This window comes from Alligator mississippiensis, chromosome 9, assembly GCF_030867095.1.
Source record: "Alligator mississippiensis isolate rAllMis1 chromosome 9, rAllMis1, whole genome shotgun sequence".
Lineage (NCBI taxonomy): Eukaryota > Metazoa > Chordata > Crocodylia > Alligatoridae > Alligator > Alligator mississippiensis.
The window spans coordinates 48,022,153-48,049,121 of record NC_081832.1 but is presented as its reverse complement, the minus strand read 5'-3'; the positions used below and the strand labels follow the sequence as shown (position 1 = coordinate 48,049,121).

Here is a 26,969-nt window from a genome sequence, read left to right as displayed (position 1 = left end):
CTTCCTGCTCCCCAGGTACTAGCTATTCACACCCCGTAACTGCCCCCCGCCCCCATCCTGCAATCATTCCTGGTGTCAGTTTTATCAGCATTTGCCAAAGCCAGGAGCCAAAGAAGTAAGTCCCGATGGGGGGAGGGATGGGAAGGATGGATGTGTAGGTTCACTGGGGAGTTGTGGGGAAGCTAAAGGTAGTCCCTGGTTTTCCCCCTGAAGCCCTTCAGTGGACCCTGCCTACTAAACTTTCCTGGACTCCAGGACCCCTCCCCCCCCATAGACCCCGCCTGATCCCCTGATCCCCCCCCATGGATACCACCTATACCCCCAATTGCTCCCACAGATCCCACCTATACCCCCATCCCCCTGCAAGAGCCTGCTAGCCCCTCCCTGATACCTCCCATGGAGGTCTGCACCCCCGATCCCCTTGCAAACTCCACCTGTCCTCCCCCCAGCCCTCCTGCTAGCTCCCCCATCCCAGCTTACCTTAGATCAGGTGGCTATTTTTAACTTGATCTAACCTCCCCAAACATCTGTACTTAGCTTCAGTGTCCCCTAGGTTTCTTTTTTCATGTTCTGTCTTACACTTCTTCTAAAACCCCACTAATACAAAGAACACCCTCCAAATGTAGCTGTTCCAGTCTCCTACTCTCTTTCTCTTTATGTTCCTCCTCAGGGTTGCACGTGTTTGTGATCCCCACAAACACCCAAAATGTTTGTGTTTCTGTATCCCTTCTCTGGGACTCCTGATTAGTTGCTTCTCTTTTTATCAACTAAATAACAAGCACTTTAAAGGAAAAGCTTGTCTGCATATTCATATCTTGTAGAGTCTCAAGCACATGTGTGGCACGTAAAGAAATAATACATACCATTTCAGAAAGCCCTTTAGTATTACAAGGAGTGGTGGCTTAAGGATTAAGGAAGAACAAAAATGTCTTAAAGCTTTCTCAGCCATCTCATTTTGTACCAACCATAGGTCAGTCAGTTAGAAGGATCTGCCCCAGAGCATCTCCATTAAAAATGATCAGTAGTCATGCTGGTAGTATTTCTTATAAGGAATTTAGGATCATGCAGTTCATTTACTAATATTCAGTAGTTTGTCTTTTTCTAAGGAAATCTGTAAGAATACTATATGTGTTTGTGTGGGTTTCTTGCGGCAGGGGCAAGGAGAGAAAGAGGAGCCTCAGTGTCTTTATACCTAATTAAAAATAAATTAATACTTTAGAGGTATTACACAGGAAAAAACCTTAATGTACAAAGCAATACCAAAGCCACAAATATAAAAATATCAGGAAATGGAGGAAATTAATAATAGGCCAATACTTTATAAATAAAATATCTTGATTATATTGAGAGTTAAAAAGAATACAGTTCTTCACTTAATATTTAGAGTCAAGAAATGAAGAACAAATGTATGAAAATAATTTAGCATATCAACATAAAAATAATATAGTCTAAAATATAGGAGAATAAAATATGCATCAGCATTATATATGGCTTAGATATAATTGCTTATACCAATTATAATAGGCCAGAACATTATTTAAGAGCAGCTTTTAATGAGTTTAATAGATATATAAAACACAATCTTATTTCATTGTCTGTATACCTTCAGGAAATGCTTAAACTCCATATGTATTTTAAAATCTGTTTTTCACCCAAAAAGTACTTTCTTAGGGATCTATAAATGTAATTAATTAAAAATAGTACTACTGTTTTTTGCTGCATATAATATAAATACATATTGCAATTATTACTAAAAACCCACTGGAATCAGTATATTTAACAATAAATGACTGCCAGTTATGGAGAGTATAATTGAAAAATTAATGAACCTTTTTTCATCAAGGTGGTTTGGAGGACATCTTTAGAAATACATTTTATTTAAACTACTTTGCACACAAATGATTTTGCCAAGCCTGCCACCAAGCTTTTTTCATGAAATTGTGTGTATCTTTAGAAAAACCTAAAATAAGGAAGCTATTCTCTGTTTTGTCTTACTTACAACCTGTTTCATGCTCAACTGTTAGGTAAAGGGTCAGATTTTCCTTGCTTGGCTAATAGGACATAAATATAGACATTTCACATGATGTACCATGTAAATGTAAACCTTTGTAGTTACAAGTTTTTGTAGCTGGAGAATTGTTTTAAAAGGCATGTAATTTATTAGCTATCAGTAGCTGCTTTATTGCCTTGCCGCGCTGCAGTAATAAATAAAAGAAAGTGAACTGATTTTACAAATGGCACACAAGGTGCACATTTTGTGAAAAAAGTCTTTTTTTAAAGAATTGGCATTAAATCCTTTTTTTGTGATGACAAAGAGGCTAAGAGTGCAAACTGTATTTTCTGTTTATCGAAAACAGAGTCTTTTTTTCTCGAGGGCATTTTTTCCTATGATCATCAAGGGATTTCAAAAGCAATAAAGTGTGGAATCATTGTTCGACTTGAACAGTATTAAAACTTAGGTTTTAATTTCAGTGAAGTAATAAGATTTGAACCTGTCTCACATTACAGCACTGTAAGGCATTTAGCAATTGTATTTTAAAGGAGGTTTTTAAAATGCAGCTCACTTGTAAGCTAACTGTCTGTCTAGTAATTAATAGTTTCTCTTCAACAGAGGCTGTTGTGATCATACTAAGAAATCTCAGGTTTGTTAATAACAAATTATGATAATTGTAGGGATGTTAATTCCTAATTAGCTTAAACCAAGAACAATTTTTTGCCCTTCTCCAATTTATTTTAGACTGAAGACAGAAAAGTAAAGTTTAAGGGATCTAAAATTATGTTTTAGCTTCCTTTTTTTTATGTTATTCTACAGCTACCAGTAAATTTCAGGAAACTTTTACTGGTTAAGGTCCTACTTCAGTCTCCTACCAGGAATTAATAATATATCTATGTGCACTAATAAATCACAAATTGCTTTTATAATGAATTTTGTATAAGAAAACACTCAGAAAGCTAACTGTTCCCTATACTCAGACATTGAAGTTTAGCACACTTCAGCTTACTTTATATAGCTTTGTAAAAGACACCTAGAGTTTTAAAATACAAATATTTCTTCCAATCAGTTTGACAACATATTGGCTGACGCAACTGTATTGACCATTGTAAATTGCACTTGGGAATAATCACAAATTTTGTTTTTAAAAAAAAGTTTATACACAGGTGCATGTTCAAAACAGTCATCAATGTTTAACATTTGAGTTGTGAGCTATGATCTTTCATGATGATTTTGAACAGTAACTGCCTCCATTAGCCATAAGGTTTGTTTCTTTATTTTAGTAGATGGCCTAGACTGTAAATATTAGAGGTTCTAAAATAAATCAACATATTATCCTAAGGATACAAAACGTAAGAGCTATTTGTGGTTGGAAACCTTTGACAGATAGTTTGGATGAAGCAGATGATTGCCCGCCTCTCGTATCTGGCCTCCATTGCTATGCCTGCAGGCAGTTTAGTGTTATAGTTGTATATTGATGTCAGGGTTACTACTGAGTGGCTAGCAATGACAGATGTCTATAATTACAGGCAATGCTTCCAGTATTTCAGAAGAGCCGGCCTGTGTTGAACAATTATCTTATTTCTGGCTTGCCAAAGAGTGCTGTTCAAATTGCTAGTCTTAGCTATGGTGGCTGTAACACTTCTAATGCTTTAGGATAAACGTGCAAAAAAAATCTTATTAAAACATGTAATAGATATGCAAAGCTTGATGCTGAATGGTTCTGGGTACCCACAGCTACTATTTGAGGTCAACGGGAAATTCCAAATGTTGCACACTTTTAGGAATAAACCATTACAAATTATATTATTACTACTTTTATTATTTACATTTAACTGAAAAAACTCATTTTCAAGTATACTTAAGTTTTAACTGTATTGAAGTTAAGCACATGTAATAGAATGTAGTCGCATAATATTTTTATAGTTTTCACTGCAAATAAGAACGTTGAAATTTCTATCCATATCTAAATGTTGTTATTTCTCCTTGGAATTGTCTTACTGAAATAAATTTGTTCTCATATATTGGTCCTTAAAATATTGGTTAATCTTAATCATTACAGGTTTTCAGCAGTTATGTTTTTGTCATTAAAAGAAACACCTGACTGCATACAGTGTTTCAATCTATGCAGTGCACTGTATGGTACTGATTACCTCCTGGAGACTCCTACCACAGAACTGGATTCTGAAAGCCTGTGAATTTTAGTGATAGTCAGGGACTGTTCTAAAATTAAAACTATAGAGTTTTTAGTGAGAACCATTACAAATATTTTCTCAAGTTCCCACCATACTGCTACTAATATCTGGAGGAGGGAGCTAGAGAAAAAAAGACAAAATACAACTTAAACACTTACCTAGGACTTTATTTAAAAGCAATGGATTTACACAATTTTTAAAATTAAGGATGTGCATACATGAATGGTTAAAACAAGATCTAATGAATTAACTGAAATGTCTAGCAAGGAAAATAGAAAGAAAATGAAACCTAAAGTTATCTTTAACACAAAGCATGTTTGAAGGGCTGCAGATGCACACCTAGTCTATTGACCTCCAAAACTTCCTTAAAACTAGTAGTTGCTGGCATCTTCAGTTGAATCAAGTAAACCTTTTAAGACTTTAGAATTCCTTACTTAAATCATAAACATCCACATTATTTTTAGGGATTTTATGCTAAAATCAAAGCAGAATAGAATTTGATATACATGCATTTTATACTGGGTTAACTGCTTCTGTCACAATACATCCCTTTTTTGCAAGTTAAGTACACCAAGTAATAGACTAAAATATCTATTGATATTAGAAAAACTATTAAAAGACTAACAACAACCCAATGCTTTCACATTAAGTACAGCTAGAATACAAATCACTGTCCAAAAAAATTCTCATTCTTCTCCATGTGCTTCCAAAATAAGAAAAGTAGAAAATGGTGGATAAGTCAAAAGAGGTTGAGGAAGGGAGAGGGAACACTGAAGACAGGATTAAAAGAATAGATGAATTTCAGTTTTCACTCAAAACAAATTCAACCAAATAAAAGAGCAATTCCATTAAGAAAAATGTATCTAAAGTGTGACATGCACTTTATTTAAAGAGTCTGGGGTTTAATCATCCTGTGAATTCTATTACTTGAGCTAATGAGAGTGGAACATCAAGAACAATTCTTAATGGTAGTATTAAGTGCTAATATCACCTTAATATGAACATATGAGCACAACTCTCCAGTGTTAATAGAATATTCTGTCTGTCTTGCAGGAGAGGGCACCCATTGTGCAGATTTTGAATATATGGGTTATTCTACACATAATTACAATATGCTCACATATAACCTAGAGACAAGGATTTCTTAGGGTGATATTTTTTATTGGACCAACTGTGTAGTAGGGATAATGTTAAGACAGGCTATCAAATGCAGAGCATTCTTTATCAGGTCTCATTTAACCTGTGATGTTGAGTTAAAGTTACAATACCCTAATTATTATAGTCTGCAAGTACTTTTTAAAAATGTTGTCTCATAGAATGATTGTCATGATAAAAATATCTCTGTGCAATATTTTCAATCAAGTAGACATACATCCAGGCCCAGATCCTATTCTGCCTTTGAGACACTTAAGACTTAGCAGCCACTTGATGGCCTGGGAGGTGCATAGCTATTTCATTCTTATTCTGGGAAGACTTGTGTGTCTCCAGAGCCTAATTCTGTTGCTCCCTGGGGAGTTGCATAGCTCTCCCATTTTTTCAGTGAGATGGACTTAAGGGGAGCATTTTATCCACTTTGATCATGTCATGATCCTGCTTGCTCAGAGATAAGATACTTACTGGAACTTTCCCTTATACCAGCATCTAACTTGCTCAATGCTTACTTGAATTGGTATATCTAAATGACAACAGCACTGACTTCAGGGTAATTGGGTAGATAAGGAGAGCCCACCCACCTTTGGCCCAGTAGCCTAATGAGTCTAGGTCCTACTCAGCCTAAAGAGTTTTAAAACTACATCGCCCACTGCCAGGAAAGTGCCTGAAAAACTATCCCATTTTATCCAATGACTATTTTATTCAAATGCATAAACAGTTTTGGGAATAGAGACTATAGCACAGGGCTCCTTCCTTCCCATGAGAGTGGCCTCCTCACTAGACCAGAGTAGTATTTCTTCCTGCTTTTCATCCTTTTGCCCCATGAATGTTGCACTCTTGGCTGGAAGAATAGAGGATGTTCTCAGTCCTGCCCAAGCCATTAACCTGCTGATTCAGAGATCATCTGGGAAGGGCAAGATGTGGATTCTGACCCCATCAGGCTGAGGAAGGATTATAACCCAAGCCTCCCATTTTCCAGGAAAGTACTCTCAAACTAAACTGTTGACAAAAGATGGGTGGGCCATCCCCTTCTATCCTCCATCAAAGTATGGGTGATCGCAGCTTCAAAATGTTATTCATTATAGGGTTTGTTTTTTTTCCTCCAAGGAGATATCAGGACTTAAGCAGAGTTAATTTGCTTCCCAAGTGAATCTGGATTGCAACAGAGCTTGATGGAATTAGCTGCTTATGTCAGTGACTTGTTTCTGAGAATACTAAGTCGCCCAAGTCTTAGTCACCTACGGATCTTTTCAGGCCAGAATGGAAGTGCATAGGTAACCTAGAAATTTTCTTGATTTTTGTGGCTGTTGCACAGAGTGAAAGAGAATTGCACTTCATGACTCAGTATCTGATGACAAAATGTTTTAATGTTATCTTCTATGTTAGTTCTCTGCAGCAAGACATGGAGAGCTTTCAGGATGTTATAACATCTTAAGCACTGATGGTATGCCTTAGGGTAATAACTTAACTGCAATTTTCTAAAGATTCATTATCCCAAATCTTAATTCATTATAACAGCCTTATGAAACATATAGAATCAACATTTTCTTCTATTCTCTTATTTGCACAGTGTGAGAGATTCATTGCTCTGTTTTAATTTGTTTCATGTGGTGCGTTTGAGTACATTCCATACAGTGCTGTTATTGAATTTCTGCGACTGTCATTATATAGCCATACAACCTTTAAGAACTCATATTCTGAGTTTCCCAGTTCTGTAATCTCTTTCACATTTAAGGATTGACATAATTAGGTTCTTCAGAGTTATAATGATAGTACAAAAAACCCAAAGCTAATCCTATGTAAGGCCAAAGAGTAGATGAACACAGAGAAATAAAACTTTAATTTTTAAAGTGCTTACCAAGTTATTTCTCTATGTTTTCTTAAATTTTAATTACATTAGAATTGCTTCAGAAAATTCTGTCTCTGTTCATATATTTATATTTCACTGTCTCCCTCCTTGTTATGTAGTGTAGCAAATGAACCTCAGATTAGTGAGGAAGAAGAGTATCTGTATGTAATTTGAGTACATGATGAATTACAGTATTAAGTGCTAATGAGTTATTTTAGTTGTACAGATAAAGGAAGTGTATTGTGACATTGGTTCAGAATGTCCTCCACCCACTCTTGCCAAGATGCTTCACTAGTTACTTGTCCTTCCCTTCACTATTACATTCATTTTCTTCATTCTTATTATTGTATTATTTGTGACGTGCTTACTGGCTGTAGTCATGGAAATATTGGTTCAAACCAGAACTTTTTATATGTACCTTCAGTTTCTGTGGTCATGAGGAGCTGCTAGTATTGTAAGCTGAAATAACTGCCTGTCCAGATTTCCATGAATTTGTCCTTCATTCTCTTGAATTCCACTTGCAGAATTGATTGGAAAACCTCAAAAAAAAACTATGTTGCATTTTCTTTTTGTGAACTTCAATCAAGGCATGATATGAGATAAGGGGCAAAGAAAGGAACATAAATGGCAACAAAAAGGGATTCTACAAGTATGTCAAGAGGAAAATCCAAAAAACTGTAGGGCCCTTACAAAATGTAGAAGCCAATCTAGTTACAGATGATGCAGAGAAGGTTGAAGTATCCAATGCCTTTTTTACTTGAGTCTCCACAAATAGAGGCAGCTACTAGATGATGAGCACAGTAGGCAGCAAAGATGGGGAAGGAGACAACTTAGGGTAGTAGAAGAACAGTTTAAGGATTACTCAAAGAAGCTAGATACTTTCATGTTAGCAGGGGATGTACCTTAGGCTACTGAAGAAATTAGCTGAGGTAATTTCAGAGCCATTACTTATTAGGACTATGTGAAACTTCAGCAGCCGTTTTGTTTTAGAGGTGTTTTGGCCCATTTTGGTGCTCGAAACGCTGAATCCAAAATGAAATGAAAGGCTCTAAAACATCTTCGAAACAAAATGGAACCATCCAAAATGTTTTGGAATATTTTGGATGTTTCAGAATGTTTCGGAGGCGGGCTTGAGGAGAAACAGAAACTCAGAAGAGGGGGGAAGAAGGGGGGGAAGGACTGTTCTGATATTGACATCTGTAGCTGGCCAGTGTCTGTGATCTGTCCCTGGGGTCCCTTCCAATCCCAGTGCTCTGGGGGAGGGACAGAGAAAGAATATATAAGGCTGTTTGTGAACTACTGTCTGCCTTTTGTGAGATCTGTCTCTTGCAACACGAGCAGCAGAGCACAGCATCTGAAGCGTCTAGGCTGGTAGCAGTAGGTAGTCTGTTGCTAACAAGTTGTAGCAAGCCATTAGCCAATCCTTTTGCACTTACCCTTGCCTACCATCCCTATTGTTTGTTGTTCCCTTTCAAGTATTTCTTCCCAAACAATTCTGTTATTTATTCTTCTTATTTGTTTTCACCCCAAACAAAAAGAAAGCTGTACTTTGCCTGGCAGTGTCTCATCACTGTGCAGGAAAGCACTATACAGATACAGCACACAGACACACATTTTCTAGCACACCAAACATGAAGTGTGCTGGAAAGGCAGGTACTAGGTCTTCTGGCATGGGGAGCGAGAGGAGACAGAGGGAGAGCTGTAAGTTTCCCTCCCCCCAAACTTAGATGCACCCTCTTTTCTACCAGGCATGAGACTTCTGCTGCTAGTGGTAGCAAGGAGGTGGGAGCAGTGTGTGCACCTGCCCCACCTCCACTAACACTAGCAATAATAATAACCCCCAGGACCACAAGCATTATAGTCTTCTACACCCCAATTTCAGTTCCCAGTCTGAGCCTTCCAGTGCCAGAGAAGGAGCTGGATCTGGAACCAGGGGAGCGCAGTGGCATAGCCAGAGAAGTTCTGGGGAAAGAGGGAGAATCAGAGTTTGTGCTCCACACCCCTGAGTTCCCCTAGAGCCAGGTCTCCTTCTCCAGAAAGCACCTCGGAGGGGGTTGAGGTTGTGGAGGCAAGTGACTCAGCTGAGTCAGCTGCTCCTGTTGTTGTGCCTCTGCCTGCTGAGGAGGGGAATAAGACAGGATCCCCACCCACACCCCAGAAGCAAGGAGATCATGTAGTGTGGAATAATTTTGAGGTGGCAGATGATCCCACATATGCTATCTGCCTGCACTGCTGATGCAAGACCAGCCGCAGCGAGGACGAGAAACACTTCAGCACCACGGGGATGCTGATGCATCTCAGAAGGCACCAGCCCCTTGCTCTTTTTCCTCCTCAGCCTGGCACCAGTGGGAGCATGCCCAAAGGGAAGTTCCCCTCTTGCTTCAAAGCCCCCGTCCCCCAGAAGCAGAGGCAGGCCACCCTGGACCAGTGAGGGGAAGGCAGAGGGAAAGGGGGGCGTATTCCAAAGGCAAGCAAGGTCACCCAGAGTACTGGGGAGATGCTTGCTCTGGATGGCCAGCCCTTCTCCTTTGGCCAGTAGCCAGGGTTCAGGCAGCTCATGGCGCTCGTGGCCCCATCATACTGCATGCACCACTTTCAGCAGGACAGTCGTGCCCTCCCTGTTTGAGGCATGCAGGGAGTACTTGAGGGAGGAGCTGCACAAGGCAGGTCTGCAGGTGGGCAAACGATTCACCTCAGACATCTGGAGCAGCCAGGGTGGAGATCATGCCTACCTCTCCCTCACAGGGCACTGGTACAATCATTCAGGCCACCAATGGGCTCTCCTTCAAGCAGAGGCGATGAATGAGTCCCACACGGCAATGGAGATCATGGGATCCATGAACCACATGGCTCAGGGGTGGCTTATTGGGCAGGGTGAGCTCACCTGCTGTTTCATGGTCACTGACAACGGGGCCGATATGGTCAAGGTAGTCTGTGATGCCAACTACGTTAGCATCCGCTGTGTGGCACACAAGTTCCACCTCAGGGATGCCTTGGAGGGGGACAGAGCTGCTGGTGAGGGCGCTGTCACAACCAGCCATCTCATTTCAAAATGCAGGAAGCTGGCAGGCTAATTCCACCGAAGCATCAAGGGGGGCAAGATGCTGCAGGTAAACAGGCAGAGCTGAGCATCCCGCAGCACAAATCATGCAGGATTTGGAGACTCAGTAGAACTCCACATACTTGATGCTCAAAAGGCTGGTGGAGCAACTGAAGACCATCCATGAGATGGCCTTTCTCAGGGAGATTGGGATCAATGGCCCCCTTAACAAAACAGAGTGGGATACCATCTCCCAGATCTTGGTGGTCCTCAAGCCATTCCTCAAGGCCTCCAAGAGCCTCATCACTGGCAATGCCTTCCTTAGCCAGGTGATCCCTATAGTGAGGGAACTTCAGAACCAAATGGAGAAGTTCCAGGGGATCAATGTTTCTGGCTGGGGCAAGCTGCTGTCACCAGAGGTGCAAGCACTGGTGAAGCAGCTGAAGAAGGGCATCAAGAAATGGCTGTATCCATTGCAGTCCAGTACGGTCCAGGTGGCCTTGTGTAACCTGAGGGTGAAGGGGAGCATGTATGCCACCAAAACCCTGGATCACTGGATGGAGGTGCTGGTAAACAGAGTCAGGGATGCAGAAGGGCAGAGGCAGAGGGACGTGGAAGAGGAGGAACAACTGTCCTGTGCCAGCACTCCAGTCACCAGCCAGTCTCCTCCACCACAGGTGCTGCCAATGTGGGCCAAGGGCATGGCTTCCATATTGGGGTCCAGAGGCCCCAGATCCCAGCATTGGGCAGGTAGCACCAAACCCTCAGTGGCTACCTATCTCGCCAAGGAGGTGGAGCCACTGCTCTGCAACCCCTTGGCCTACTGTGCAAGCTGCAGCCGGATGTGGCAGGATCTGGCCACAGTTGCCTGGGAACACCTGTCCTGTCCACTGATGAGTATTCCGAGTGAGGGGGTGTTCAACATTGCTGGGGATGTTGTGATACCCCACCACACCTCCTTGGATCCTGGTTTGGTGGAGCAGCTGGTGTTCCTAAAGGTGAAACTCCTGCTGCTGGAGTTCCCCAAGCTCCAGGAGTCCACACGTATTTCCTTTTTTATTTATTTTTTTAACCATTTAATGCCCTGCTCTCAGAGCTGGAGGCTGCACTCACTGTATCACCAGCCAGCAGGAGAAGAACATCTCCCTGCTGAACTCCCATGCCAGGACAAACTTAAAGGTATGGGCCAGGGCTAGGGAGAAGGAGGAAGCCGCAGGTCCTGGGAACAACCAAAAACTACACCCTATCAGGAGGCTGCAGGAGGCCTGGTGGGACTGTTGGTGGCACAGCAGCCCCCAAGAAATGCCAGGACCACAAACCTCCCTGGTGAAAGGCGGGTAGGAGGTGCCTTATAACCTCCAGCCACCACACGTACACACAGTCCTGGCTAGAGAAAGTCCAGACCTGTAAGAGCTTTGAGAGGCCTGAGGCTTGCTGGTTGCAGTGGAGTTGTGAAGTTCCAGGTGAGCTTAGCTGCCTGGGATGCCATCTGCGAGGCATGGGCCACAGCGTAGGGGAGGTATGGAGTTGCGGAACGGATGTCATCACTAAACATCAGGGGCCTAAACAGGCAGCCTCCCACCTGGGTAACATCTGTATTGGTTTTCCATCAAGGCATGGCAGATGAAAGAGGGGCGGGTGGTTGCCCCAGAAACAGGTGGGCAGGCTGAGATCTCACCCACACTGGAAAGGCCCCCTGTTACAGGCTACCATTCCTGCTGACTTCATCCTGCTCTGCCTTAACACAGACAAGGCAGACAAGGTTCTTTGGGCCAGTCTGATATCTTTTATTTGACCAACTGAATAGTTGGAGAAATATATCTTTGAAAGCTTTTGGGTTTAAAACCATTTGTCAGGCTGAGGAAGCATCTGTAGTTGGTGTGTGTGCTCTTCCTGGATGGAAAGAATAGTAAAGAAGCCAGAGGCTGGCATGCAATGCAGGCAAGAAAGCCAGTCAATGAAAATGTAAATTGAGGTGTTGGGGTGAGGGACAGACTGTGGTGGGCAGGGAGGGGAATGTAGCAGGTAAAAGTGGAGAGGTACCTGAGGAGTCAGATGTTGGGCAGGTTATAGTGTGTCATAAATCCAATGTCTATATTGAGTCCATGAGTTACTGTATCTAGGAGGTTGATGAAGTGAAGTTCATAGACTCACCTGGCAAATAGAAGACTGAAGCAGAGTGGGGGGATTTTATAAAAGCCTTCAAATACCTGAAGGGTTATAGAGAGGTTGGAAATGCACTTTTCTCTGTGGCTATAGGAAACAGGACTAGCAGCAATAGACTCAAGATGTAGCAAAGAAAATTTAGGTTGTGAATTAGGAGGAACTCTCACTATGAGGGTCAGTCATTGGAACAGGCTGCCTAGAGAAGGTTGTGGAATCTCCATCACTGGAAATTTTCAAGAGCGTGTGGAACAGACACTTGGCTGAGATTGTGTAGTCTGGGATGATCCTGCCTTCATTAGGGGAAAGGTGGGAATTAGATGGGAAAATAAGGGATGCCATACTTTCCTATAATACTATGTTATGATATTGGCACACAGTGGTATGCATTGATTCTGTGACCCCTTGTGAAATTGCAGATACTGCTGTTGAAAAGGTTTAAGAATAATTATGTAGAAGCTCTACAGATTCTAAAGCTGGTGCTTTTAGCTTAATATAAAATATTTCTATATAAGATTTTTCCAATTTATGGAGGAATCCATTTTATTTAAGGGATCTAAAGGCATGTGAATGTCTCAGAACTTGCATTTTCCTGTTTTATGGACTGGTTTAGGATTCAGATACCTCAGAAAGAGCATCTCCATGCAGTCCCTGGAACTCAGCCTATCTGAGCACATACATTGCTCCTTTGTTTGTGACCCAGTGATATAAGCCAAGTAAATCTAACTTATTTTTAAATTAGAAATGTAAAACAAGAGCAGTTTCTGCACACCTGTCACACACCCCTGTAGTACTCTGTGTACATTCCCCTTGTTAAAATTGTCATATGTTTTATGTCCAAAAATGCTTGCATTCAGCACTCCCGGTGCCCAAGAACCATGGCATTTCTCAAAGCATGAGAGTATTGTCTTCTTGGTAATGATGTTTTTTATAGATATTTACATTTCTTTACAATTTTCAGAACAAACTCAAAATGCAACTAAGAATGTATATGTAGCTCACAAATATCTCCTACACGAATGGTTCTTAACGTTTTTGAGCATGAGGCATCCATCCAGATCTTTTGTGAACTGAGTGGCAAAACTACCACTCAAAACTACCATATTTACCAAAATCCAAGACAACTTTAAATTAAAGATGATCCCCCAATAATTAGATTCTGTAGATGGAAAATTTATAAATGAATTATAATTTTCCCTGTATAAAATCTGATTATTGGGCTGTCATCTTAAATTCATGTCTCTCCACCCATTGCAGCAAGGGAAACAGTGGCATGGGGGCTGGCAGCAGGGGGAGTCAAATGACTCGACTTCTTGCCCTTGCTGCAGCTTGCCTCCTGTCCCCTCATTAATGACACCCCTCTGTCTCCTACCCCCACTGTTGCCTTTAACTCCTGTGCCAACCCCCTTGTGCCACTGCCCTCCTGCTTGATCCCCTTGCCACTTACCCTAAGTCCCAGCTCTAGCCCCTACCCAGCCAGGCTTCAATGTCTGTGGCAGTAACAATTTGCAGCATTGGTTGGAACTAGGGCTGGAGCTGCTGCCTAGTCAAGAGAGAGCAAAGGTTGCAGGGAGTGTGGCAGGGACCCCAAGCCCAGGTTGGGACTGGAGCAGCTGGAGCTACCTTGCCACCTCTCTACCTTGTACTTGAATTTAAGATATTGACTGGGGAAAAAACCCTCTTTGGTTTGAGTAAATACAGTAATTTGTATATAACAGTAGTTACTTTCTTGCAGAGGAGCTGAGCAGTGGGGGTGGGGAATTGGCCAGACAGAGACAAGCCTGAGCCTGTGCTTATCTGCTTATCTCCTCACACCTTGCCTATCTCCTCATACCTTGTGTCACCCTTCAGAGGATCTCAGCACACCCTGATTGAGAATCACTGTACTGCACTGTCGGCATGTCTACATGTGCATTTATGCTGGCTTGAATTTACTGTGCAGTTAATTACTGCACAGTAAACGGGAATAGGCCAGTGTCTACATGTGCAGGCATTAAAGTGCTATAGTCCCATGTCAGTTCATAGTGTTACTATATAGTAAGGCATCTACACGTGTAGGTGTGCAGTAATTAATCGGGCATAAATTTGATACCTGCATGATGCAGATATCAAATTTACACTCAAGTTGGTGTAAATTGCCATATTTACTGCACAGTATGGGTGTCCACGTGTAGACATGCCTGTACTGCCCAATTATTTTTATTGCTGCACTGTAAATGTGCATGTGTAGACGCACCCTGTATGAGGGAATTGCAGTATTTTCCCCAAATACTTGACTGAGAACAAAGGATTACTGAATTACAGAAGGCAATATAAAATGTAACATAAGGTACATCTCTACCCTGCCTTGTGCCATGAAAGGTAACATAACAGTTACATTCTCCACAGATTACATGGAGAAGGAGGAATTGTATGAATGCAAGAAATGTTGAGTACAGCTAAATCTGATTTTGTTTAGATTTTTCATAGTAAGTGTTCAAGTGTAATTAAGTTGAGCAGACTTATAGTTGTGACTGCCACTTTTATACCTATATTGCATTGTATTTGTTGTAGATGTTTTCTAATCACTTCAATATCATGCATTTTTGCTAAGAATTTGTCACAAATGTGTAGGAGTCTTTAAAGCAAACAGTGTATTCATACCCTGACTTAAAATGACCCTGTCACATGTGCAAACAAATCAGATTGTTGCTGTTAATGAGCTTTTCAATTTACTATTCAGTGGATCAGATAAGTGGATTTAAGAGGTAATGATCCTGTTTAGCACTCACCCTTGGCTGTCAGATCCTAGTAGTTGAGGGGAATCCCCAGGGACACAAGCGTTGACACAGTTCTTGATGGGATAATGGGAATCAAAGCTAATGGATGATAAAAGGAGTAGTAAGAGTTATAAGGATAATTGTGGATTAAAGCACTGCTCTTTGTCAACATTGACTGCAGTTCCAGTATTTTATTTTATTAAACTTGGATGTGGTGAAAGCCTAGTTTGACAACATAACCCAACGATAGTAAAGCAGATGCTTGTTCACATCCAGTCTAGCTTTCTCTCCCCCTTGTTAGAAAGCATTTGAATATCAGTGCGTGTTAGTAAGGAATATAAAACTTTCAAAGATCAGATATAAAAAAAGTAGGAAAACAGTTAAGTTTAAACTTTTTGCAAAAGTCATGTGGTTTTCAGAATAAAAATCCAGGTGCTTAAATGTTTTAAAAGAACATTTAAGTATGTTATTGTAAATATTTTGAAACCTGTTTAAATACCAGTACTATAAATGATAATTCCTCAAATATTTTTGAAAATATAGAGAGAGAGATTATACTATTTGTCATCATACTTTTATTATTTATAAATGTCCTGTTCAGTGTACATTTTTATCATAATACAGTATAATCTTATTAAAATTGACTTTTGTCCAAAACTGTAAGTAAATATATCCTTGCTGTTGAGCTTTGGTGTAGTCTTTCATTAGAGCAAAAATTGGATTGAGTCATGGATTTATTGTATTTTGATTAAAAACTGTTGAAATGTGTAGAACATGAATATATGATTGTCACTTGCTCCATCATAGTAGAAAATTCTTTTTTCAAGAATAACTGAGAAGGTGAGCATCACTTGAAGTGATAGAATTTGCTTTAAATAAATTTAGTATCTTAAGAGATGTATTTTAAGTCTGTAATTCTGTGTAATTTATAGTGTGATAGTAATGGTCCAGAATAAAATTGGCACTAGATGGCACCAGCCTTTCATTACTAGGTGGCTTAGGTTACACATGTTCTGAAATTGTTTCTCCCATTTTAGATCTTAGTAGATACTTGATCTGATCACATAATGTGGAAGGTTTAAATATTTGACAGTCCTTGTTCTGACATCAATTAGGGTTAAAAGAGACTAAACTGAGTTGCACTAGCTAGTAAATCTGTCTTTAGTCCAGGTCTTGAATGAACCTCAGAGATTATGTAGTTTGGCAAGGTATGTTGGCAGAGCAACAGTGAAGTATTTCACAAAGCATCTGTTTTTCTGGCTCTGTCAGAGTTGTACGAAGTAATTAGTTTTATGGTTAGTAAAAATGTCACAACATCTTGTAAAGACTATCCGGTAAATCTGAGGTATAATGCTACAAGTCCCTTAGCCTACTCATTGATATAAATTATGTCACAAGAGGAGTTAGATCTGACTGGTGGAATTTTAGGACAAGAGCAGTAGTACATATCCCGGGACAAAGAGTTATTAGAAAACATGTCTTCAAGTTAGTTGACTGCCAAGAGAAGAAAAAGCCCAAAATTGAAATCTAGGGAATATCTAATTCAACCAGATTTCACAACTGGCTGTGTAACAATCTATATAAATGAAAGCTGAGGAGTGTTGTTTATGTTCATGCTACTGATGCTAGAGTATGGTGGACAGTACATCATATGCACTATGCCTTCATTATAATAAACCCTTGGTTTTAATAGTCCCAACAACAGGAACCATTTTTTTCATAATTAGCATACAGCAAATTAGCTAACCTTAGGGTAGCAAACACCTTTTAATGACCTTTTCTCCTTGTGTCATGGGAGTTCATTATATTGATGTTGTACTGTGTTGCTTTTCTCTACCCATTTGAAGCTGTTTATAAAGCACCATTACCTCCTTGAAAGGAGATGGTTTGCTCCCTGAGCCACAAAGTGAGGGCATTGTTTATGCTGAGTATTTAAAGTTTCTGTATGGGAGGACATGTTTATGCAATGGTAAGTGAAAATCTATCAGCCCCTAATTCCTGAATCACTGCCTTGAAGGATATGGATCATCCATATGCTCATTTAGCCAGGGTCAGACAGACTGAAGAATAATCTACGTTCATGCATGTGCCTCTCTTCAGCAAAACCGAACTAGGAAAGGATTAATGTAATTTTAGAATAAGTAATATTTTGTACTTATACATTTATATAATATGCTACTGTTGCAATGTTTATTTTCAGGTGTATGCTCGAATGTCAGAAGTCTTAGGAATAACAGATGACAGCCATGTTCTTGAAACATTTGTGGCAAAAATGTGAGTCTGCTATTTTTTTCTTTTACTTAAATGTTGATCTAAATTCAGTTTTAATTCACAAACGTAATTTTAATTAAAACACTTTTAAGTCTTAAAATTTAAATGCATCTTTAGGCTCGTAAATGTGAATTTTCAGAGGGGGTTTAAACTACAAATACCTAAATCACTTTTGAATATGGGATAAAAGAGCTTAAATTGCATTGGTTCTTTTCAAAATACCATTAGTCTTAAACAGGTCATTATAATCATGAACTGTGGATGTATGGAGAATGTACACATGATTATTTATCTTTGTGGTTGGGCCTGGAAGGCCACATAGTTTTCCTCTCACTTGTACACTGGTAACAGCTTGTAGGTTGGCTACAACATCACTCTTAAACTGGTAAAAGTCAAGAAAGAACATCATCGAAACTGAAGAGCATCATCCACACTGAAGTTACTTTGTTCTCCTTTGCAGCAGATTGCCCTCATTTCCCTGGGTTGATGCTCATCATTGTGGAATACACATGCTGGAAGGTACCTGTTGAAACACACTTACAGTCAGTTACACACTTCAGTTTTCAGAACATAGCTAGACGTTGAGTTGATTGGACTGAATTCTCTTCCTTAAAATTATGGAATCCAGAAGGCATGAGTTCATGGAGGACCTGGGAGCAGGAACGCAGACAAGAATAGAAGCTGCAGAGATGTAGGGTGGAAAATTTTCCAGTGCTTTATTTTTCCATAGGAAATTTTCCATTTAATTATTGTTTTTCAGGTGATTATCCCTAGGAAGTGAGAGAAAATAGGTATGTTGTATTGATTTGTAAACAGGAGGGTAAATACACTCACATAATAATCCAAACCAAAAACCAAGTTATGAATCCATGTAGTTGGCTGTGCAGGTCAAATCAAAACCAAAGCTAAAATTCTTATTTCATCTCAGACTGAAAGTGAAACCAAAGCCAAAACTAAAACTGTGATTAATTTTTGTTTCACTCTCAGTTCAGCAAACATGCGGAGCAATGTCTCATTTCTTTCTTTGAGTTGGGGAAGTTGGAAATGTTTGTATAAGATCCGTTAGTTTTTTAGTGCTTTTGCGTTGAAGTAGTCATAATAATGCCTAATAAGAAAAAACCTAGTGTGTGGTATCATTATAGTGAAGTTAAGCCACTGAAGGAAGGAAGAAAGTTGGTAGATGTAAATTCTGTGGGCAGGAGTATGCTAACAACGTAATAAGAATGAAGAAACATTTAATAACATGTAGAAACTGTCCTGAAAAAGTACAAGCCATATACAAAAAGCTAATACAACCCAGTGGAGGAACAACATCATCTGAGAAAAGTCTACTTCAGGAATCCTATGTAAGTAAACAAATTAATTTGTTAAACAACACACAGTATAGACTAGCATCTATATTGTTTTAAAACACTATAATTTTAAAAGTTGTTAATGCAACTCTGGACTATATTTATTTATTTATTTAAAATATTTGTATCCTGCTTTTCTGCTGGCTTAGGCTTAGCAATATATTTTTTTAAATTACATAATAGATAAATAGTTAACTATTTCAATCCAGTAGAGTGAGCTGAGTCCTCTGGCCGGTGGCAGAGGCCAGATTATACTTCCCTTTAGCTCTGCAGTCCCAGGGCAACTGAACAGCAAGTTGAGCAGCAGAGTGATCTTTCTGGCAAGGAGGGGGGAAGGAAGCTTCCTGCCGCTTCTCCTTCTCCTTCTGATGGATGAGGCCAGGCTACGGATGAGGCCAGGCTAAAATAGACTAAAATAAAAACCTTTTCCCCCTTCTGTTGCAGGAACTTCGTAGCTCAAGTGAAATAGCCGATTTGCAAAAAATGGAAAATTAAAATGTTGAGCTACCAGGTCTGGGGGAAGGAGCAGGATCCTCACTTTCAAGATCACTACCACCAGATATGCGGTCCACCATAAATGGCTGTTCAAGACAGTCAGGCTTTTTATCAAGATTTGTGGACAAAATGTCAAAAGAAGATCAAGAAAAAGCAGATGAGACATTAGCTCAGGGTTGGGCAAAATACGGCCCGCGGGCCAGATGCAGCCCATGAGGCCATGCTACCCGGCCCACGGGGCCCCTAAAAAATGTAGAAAATTTGTATTTCTCTGCCTTTGGTTCCTGTCAAAAATGACAGGAATCAAGGGCAGTAGGACACAGGGGAAGCCCAGCGGGCTCCAACAACAGCGGGGCCTGCCCAGCCCCACCCCCCCAGCCAGAAGCCCCTGCCAGAGCACATGGCTTCCCTGCACCGGAACCTCAGGTAAGTGGTGGGGGGGAGGGAGAAGGGCGGGGGGGACCCTGGGCAGGGAAAGAGCATGGAGGGGGAAGCAGTTCCTCCCTCACCCCATGGCCAGCACCCCATGCTGCAGCAGGGAGCACCGGCCATGGGGCAGGGGAGGGGCCGCTTCACTCCCCCCCCCCGCCACGCTCAGCTTTTCCCTGGGCTCCTTCCCTGCATGGAGAAAAGCAGCACCTCACCCGTCCCATGGCCAGCGCTCCCTGCTGCAAGTGCTCGCAGCCCACAAGGAGCTGTCTGGAGCAGGCACAGGCAGCCCCAGGCAGGCTGCGAGCAGCTGCAATGCAGGGCATGGGACGGGCAAGGGGCTGCTTCCCCTCCCTTGTGCTCAGCACCACCTTGTAACCCGGCCCCACTGTCAGGCTGGCAACGGGGCGGGTTACAAGCTGGTGCTGAGTGTGGGGAAGAGTGGCCCTTCACTCACCATGTGGCCGGTGCCCTGCGCTGCAGCTGCTCACAGCCTGCCTGGGACTGCCTGTGCCTGATCCAGACAGCCCTGCGTGGGCTGCGAGTGCCTGCAGCAGGGAGTGCTAACCATCAGGTGGGTAAGGGGCCACTTTTCCCTGAGCTCAGCAGCAGCTTCTTCCCTGCCGGTGAGCAGGGGGTTGGAGCTGTGCGCTGCCCCCCACCTGTACCACGGGTTGGGGGTCACTGGCTGTGAGTGGGCAGGAAGCCAGTGGGAGCACAGGGCCCGCACCAATGCCCTGGGGTCAGTGCCGGCAGGGTCCAAAGCAGGGTGGCAGGAGCGCAGGGTCCCAGCTGGCAGGGACTCTATGGAGCTGGGCCAGCTCCCCCTCTCCCTGCTGGTGCAGCCCAGCCCAGCTCCACAGACTCCTGCCAGCCTGTGCCCCACTTTGGACCCAACCATTGCTGGCCCTGGGACATTGGTCCCAAGATGGTGACCAGGGGGCAGGGCACCTGTTAAGGGGTGGAGCACCTTTCAAAAGGCGGGGCTACCCATGCGACCCTTGACAGCCTGCCAAAACTGGGTAAGTGTCCCTCCGCCCAAAATAATTGCCCACCTCTACATTAGCTTGAGCTATATTTGCAAGTGGTACACCTCTTTCCATAACTGAAAATCAATACTGGAAGGAACTTTATTAACTAATTTGCCCGTCATATAAGTTACTGTCACATTATTGCTTATCACATTCTCTTAGATAGAGAGTATGACAGAGTTCAAACAATGATTATTCAAAGGATTGGTCAAGGAAATCCTTTATTGAACATTATGTTAGCAACACCTGAACCAATATTCCTGAAAGCAATTGCTACCAAATTTTCTCATCATATAGGTGAATATATAGCCAAATTACCGAGTGAAGAGATTGAAAGTGCAGGTCCCTCCAGGGTCCAAGCCCTTGTAACTAATAGTGCGAGTAACATGAAAGCTGCATGGCAAATAGTAAAAGGCAAAGTATCCTCATTTAATAGTATTTGGTTGTCTTGCTCATGGGTTGAATCTTCTGGCAAAGAACATAGTAAGTGTAAATACAATCAAGACAATATTGGCAAACTGCAAAGCAATTGTTAAGGTTTTCAAAAATCATCATGGTGCTAATCAGACTTTGAAGAAATTACAAAAAGAGAAGCAGGGGAAGGAAAGTGTACTTTTATTGCCAGGAGAAACTAGATGGGGCTCAGCTACAAAGTGTTTACATAGTTTGCTGCGCACAAAGAACTGTTTGTAGTGTGCTTCAGTAGATGACACAGTATCCCAGATTATTCCCATGAACATTCGGAAGCAGATTCTCAACAAGGATGTGTTCTGGGTCCAAGTTCAAGGAGCATTCAATTTGCTACTACCAGTTTCAGTTGCTATCAAGAAACTTGAAGGAGATACACTAAGCCTTTCAAATATTCCAGAGATATTGAGACAACTGAATGAAAATATAATTGAGCATTTGCCTTCTTCACCTCTATCCAGAAAAAGAAGTAAAACAAATGTTTACTAAGAGATCTGAGTTTTGTTCTCATCCAGTTCATCTGGCAGCAAACCTTTTCGCTCCTCAACACAGAGGACAACATTTATCAGAAGATGAATTATTTACAGCCCTCAGCACAATTAAAGAAGTGGCTAAGAATGTCCCCAACATCAGTGAAATAGCTGTGATGGCAGACATTGCCGAGTATCACGCAAAAGAAAAACTTTGGAGCAAAGACATCATTTGGCGGGCAGCAGAGAATGCGTCTCCTCTCACATAGTGGAAGGGTTACTGTTACACCTGACTGTTGTCTAGGATTGCTTTAAGGATCCTAGGAATTCCACGAACAGCAGCCTCTTGTGAACGGAACTGGAAGGCTTTCAACTCAATCAAGACAAAATAAGAGGCATAGACTAACAAATCTATGCACCGCTAAGCTTGTTCCTATTTCTCAAAATCTCTTGCTTCTGCAGTTTCAGTCAGAAGCACACTTAATGAAGAATATGCAGTGTGATGATAAGTTGCCCTTGTCCGTAGATTAATTGGTAAAACCATCCTTTAGTGAAAGAGACTGTGGTTCAAGTAGTTCTCAGTCAGATTTGCCTCAATCTGATTCTGAAATGTAACTAATAAGTAGTGCAAGTGATTCTACAGATAGTGACAGTGAAACTGGAGGTGCTGCAACGACCTCAGTGGAAGAGAGTTAAACTGTTGAAGTAGATGAATGGACAACCACGGCATATCATGCACAGTTCTTTGGGTGTGCTAAAACTAGTGTGTCAACAGTTTTCAGTACCTTCATTTTTTTTTCTTAAATTTAAACAAACAATGTAAGGGAAGTACATGCAATTGTGTATTGTCTTTGCATACATACAGGTATTCCAATAAAAATAATTTATTTCCACATAAAGCTTTGAATGTGTTTGAATATAACCTTTAAACCACTTAAAGTATGCTGTATTTAATTTTGTTCCCTAATCACATATTTCAGTTCAAACACTTGTGGCTATTGGGAAATAAAATTAACATTTTAGTTTTGTTTACTAAATTTAAGTCAAATAAACATGCTAAATCAGTTCATGCTCTATTTAGGGCATTGGAAAATTTTCCAGAAAATTTTCCAATTCAAATTTTTCCAGAAAACCCACATCACTGAGAAGCTGTAATTCTTGTCCTCTTTTCTCTGATGTTTATCCAAATAAATCAAGTCTACCAGGATTGCAGTACTCAAATAAATTCTTTTATTCTTATTATTCCTAGGAAATAATTAGAGAGAATTTCTTGCCTCTTGTCATGGCCCTTCTCTGGTCTGGTTGGGCATGCTTGTCTTTCCCTCAAGTCTAGCAAGCCTGAGAGAAATTTTAAAGGTTTTGATTTTTGCAAGTTATACCCTTTTTTCCCTATATATCAAGACTTGATGTTATCTCTTATGAGAGAGGAGAACTTTCCTCTAAATCTGAAGTTTAACTGCTGAATTATGGCAAGAGAGTATCTCTGAAGATTTGGACAATCTGTGAAGACATTTAAAGTCCCTGAAGAGAAATTATTTCTCTGTGCTCTTGGGAAAAGAGAAACAAGAATGTACTACCTATTAGGGTTGTGTGAAGCAGGCTGTATTCAATTCGGATTCAGCCCAGTTTGGGGGACATTGATTCAGTTTGCTAATTCAGATCACTGTCCCAACTTGATTTGGCCGAATAATCTGAAGATTCAATTTTGATTTGGAGAATCAGTGATTCAGCCATAGGCACAGCTTTATATGTTTTTTCTACGTACCTCAAGGTACCAGGCGTGGCTCGTGAATGCTGAGATGATAGGGCAGATGGAGCATCCCACAAGAGTGCAGGGGGGCCCCCCTTGTTCTCGGCGGTGAACCTGGAAGTGGACCAGAAGTACTTCCAGTCCACTTCTGGGTCTGCCGCTGAGCGCGGGGACCCCTCCCCTCGCGCCCCCCCGGATTGCTGATCATCCCTGCCCAGATCATCCCCCCACAGACCCAGGAGGCATCAGTCACTGGGGAGGGGGGGGTCCCCCGTCCACTCCACGGCGGACCCAGTAGTGGACCGGAAGTGCTTCTGGTCCACTTTTGGGTCCCCTGCACTCCCATTGGACGTTCCATCCACCCCACCATCTCAGCGTTCACGAGCCACCTGTTACCTTGAGGTATGTAGAAAAAACATAAAGCTATGTCTACGTCTGAGGCTTCCAATTCGATTCAGAGAGATTAATGGGTCTCTTGATTCGATTTGGATTCAGAGATTCGGCCGCCGAATCTCCTCCAGATCAAATCGGTGACCAAAGATTTGCACAGCCCTACTACCTATCCATGCTTCCAAGGGGAAAAAAAGTGAATGGTGCTGTCAAACTAGCTTCCTCTAAATCTAGTCTGCAGACTTTCAAATGATCTTCAGTAGATTTGTTTTTACTGGAGACAAAATACTGGAACAATTAGGTTAAACATGACAAGTTCACACAATATTAAATGTAACCTGTTTCTGGCTACCGTGACTACAAACATTGTGTTAGTTTCTATGATTCCTTAGGGACTTTTTCTAACATGACATAATTTTCAAGTGAAGACAAGAGCTAAGTAGTTTCTTCCCAATAAGACAGAAGCAGCTGTAACATTTAGCTTTAAGAAAACTCCTGCCCATCAAATCTAAGTATTTCTCCAAGAAAGTCTTGAAGCTAGAAAGGAGATTTTTTTATATATATATTTGATCTGGAGTGACAGTTCTGTACAGGAAATTCTTTCTTTCTGTCCAGATTAGCTGTCCATTGGTTATCTGAAGTCCAGCAAGATAAGGATTTTTGTCTTTTCCCGACTCTACCTACCTACCTACATAAAGAGTGGGAGTAAAACATGGAATGAAAGGCCTGTTGTTTCCCAGTTGCCTTTTATGTTATGTTAAGGGCAAGCCATATCCTTAAAAATAACAAAATATGCCCATGTATATCCCTTTCTTCTGTCCCCAATTCTCTGAATTGACTTTATTTATCTGATTTGTGTGGGTGTCTTGACAGTTAACTTCCTCTGCTGCACTTGGATAACTTTTTGCTTCTAAACATACATACCCACACAGGGTACTTTAAAATTATTGTAATTAAGAATTCTGTGATCTGTGCTTGAACAAAAAAACCCACACATTCTTTTTTTTCTGTCATCTACAAATTATTTGCAACTGAATCAGTCAGCACAGTGGCCCACTTTGATGGATGCATTTCTTGTGATTTCTAGAAGCAAAGCTCATCATGGCATTAGAAACCTTCCTCTTTTTTTGTTTTTTGGGGGTTTTTTTGTTTCTTTGTTTTGCTGAAACTACAGTGAAATTGGGAAACTGAGAAAGAAAGACCATTGTATGACATTTTGGAGACTTCAGTTTGATTGGCTGTCTTTCCCATCTGTTGTTGTCATTGAAAGGAAACTAGGGTCTGTGCATATCATCCAAGTCAGAAAAATCATTTCACAGGTTACAAATACTACTATATGCATTAGATTTGACATGTATGTATTTGCATCAGCAGTTTAAGCTAAGCAGTAAACTGGTCCTGCATATATATTTACTGAACATATGCAACATTTCTAAAGACTAGTTTGTTTAAAAGAAAACATTTCCAGTTTAGGTGGTGTGTTTGATCTTTAGTATTGGATTTTTTTTACATTTGTAGTTTAAGTTTATACGAAAACCTTGTCTTTGTTTTTGAATACTATCCTGGAGATCATTTTGATGTCAAAAAGGAGCATTTTTACTTAAATTGAGGAATAAGCAGGACACACATTTATTAATTGACAATAAATCCATTATCTAGACACACACTTTCATGTCCCCATCCATTTAAATAAACTACCTGCTTACCAGTGATAGGTTGTTCTGTGAAAATTGGGACTAGAATCTGTGGGGGCCTATACATGTGCTCCGGGGGAGGAGGGAGGTAGGAGGGTATTTTAATCAGAGCAGTCTCTGTAGGCGCTCTAATTAAAATGCCCCCAGTGTCTTGTGTATTCAGTGTCCCACATTTAAAAATAGCCACAGGAGCACTTTAACTAAAGCTCATTAGACAAGCTTCAGTTAAAGTGCCCCCCACCGCCATTTTGAAACATGAGATCCTGAATACATGAGATGCTGCAGCATGCTGGAGCATTCTAATCAAAATGCTCCAGTGGAATCAAGTCTGCTCCAGTAAGTTCTAATTAGAACATGTCAGAGCATGTGTATAGGCACCCCATAATGTCCTTCATTCTTACCACATTACTGAGCAAATTCTGCCAACTGTGACAAGGAGTACTATAACTAGCGAGATCACCAATCACTTTTCCTTGTAAGGCAAGTTCACGTTTTAACAAATGGTTCCACAATAGGAAAATATTAGCCTATACTTGTGCTTAGCCAAAAATATCCTTTTTTTATCTATGTAAAATAAGAGAAAATGATCATGACGAATATTGCTCTAACACTATATTCATCAAAAATAACAGCAACTTTGTACCTTTAGTTCATTTTTAAGTTTCTTTATAGTTAGAAGTGATCCATTATGGTTGCTGCTTTGTCAGTGCATAGTGTTTTTTGAGATACCACAGTTATTTTCTATTTTAAAAAATTACACTGCCTCGTTAATGACCACCACTGCTTTTTATACCATAAATTGGTAAAAACACTTTGAAAATAATGAATCAGTAAGTCATCACTACACCCTACCATTAGAATCATTTCTTACTTTGAGGTGATCCTATAACTACATCAAAAAATGCTTTACATCTAATCGTGACAGTTAAGATTCATAGAGAAAATATTCTGTTTTTAAATGCTGTGGGAGAAACATGAGGAACACATATAATATTTTGATTTGTAATGATCAAATGTGCAGTAATCCTTTGTGACATATTAAAGAATGTTTGTGTTCTGGTGTTAGAAGACTTACACATCCTATTTTGTGATAGTATGCTGTTTCGCATGGAAAACATAGCTTCTGGTTTCCATGTGAAGCACTTTGTGAAGTCTGGTATGAGTTCAGTGATCAATGACAGGACAAGTGAATTATGTTTCTCCTAGATTTGAAGATAATTGTCTAAAGTATCTTAGCTACACCTAATTTTAGTTTCTTCAGTGCGCCATTCCCATGTGAACACTTTTAAACTGTTCCCTTTGAATTCTTTAACACAGGCTCCACAGTGCAGACCTGGTCAGCAATATCCATTAATAAGTTCTTTTGCAACATTAATAGTGAGCGAGTTGTATTACATGTCTGATACCTTCCAGCAGCATTTGTGATATGAGAGAGTTTGTCACTTATTATTAATTAATGCATTAGAGC

General features: G+C 40.8%; 1 protein-coding gene across 5 annotated transcripts in view; it reads left to right on the top strand.

The window, feature by feature from the left end:
- Positions 1-26,969, top strand: part of RANBP17 (RAN binding protein 17) — a 283,580-nt gene that overhangs the window by 143,384 nt on the left and 113,227 nt on the right. For all 5 annotated transcript variants that reach the window (XM_059733449.1, XM_059733448.1, XM_059733450.1 and 2 more), the window contains one exon: positions 17,352-17,425. In XM_059733449.1, coding sequence (XP_059589432.1) covers positions 17,352-17,425 — 74 coding nt within the window. The remainder of the gene's footprint in view (positions 1-17,351; positions 17,426-26,969) is intronic.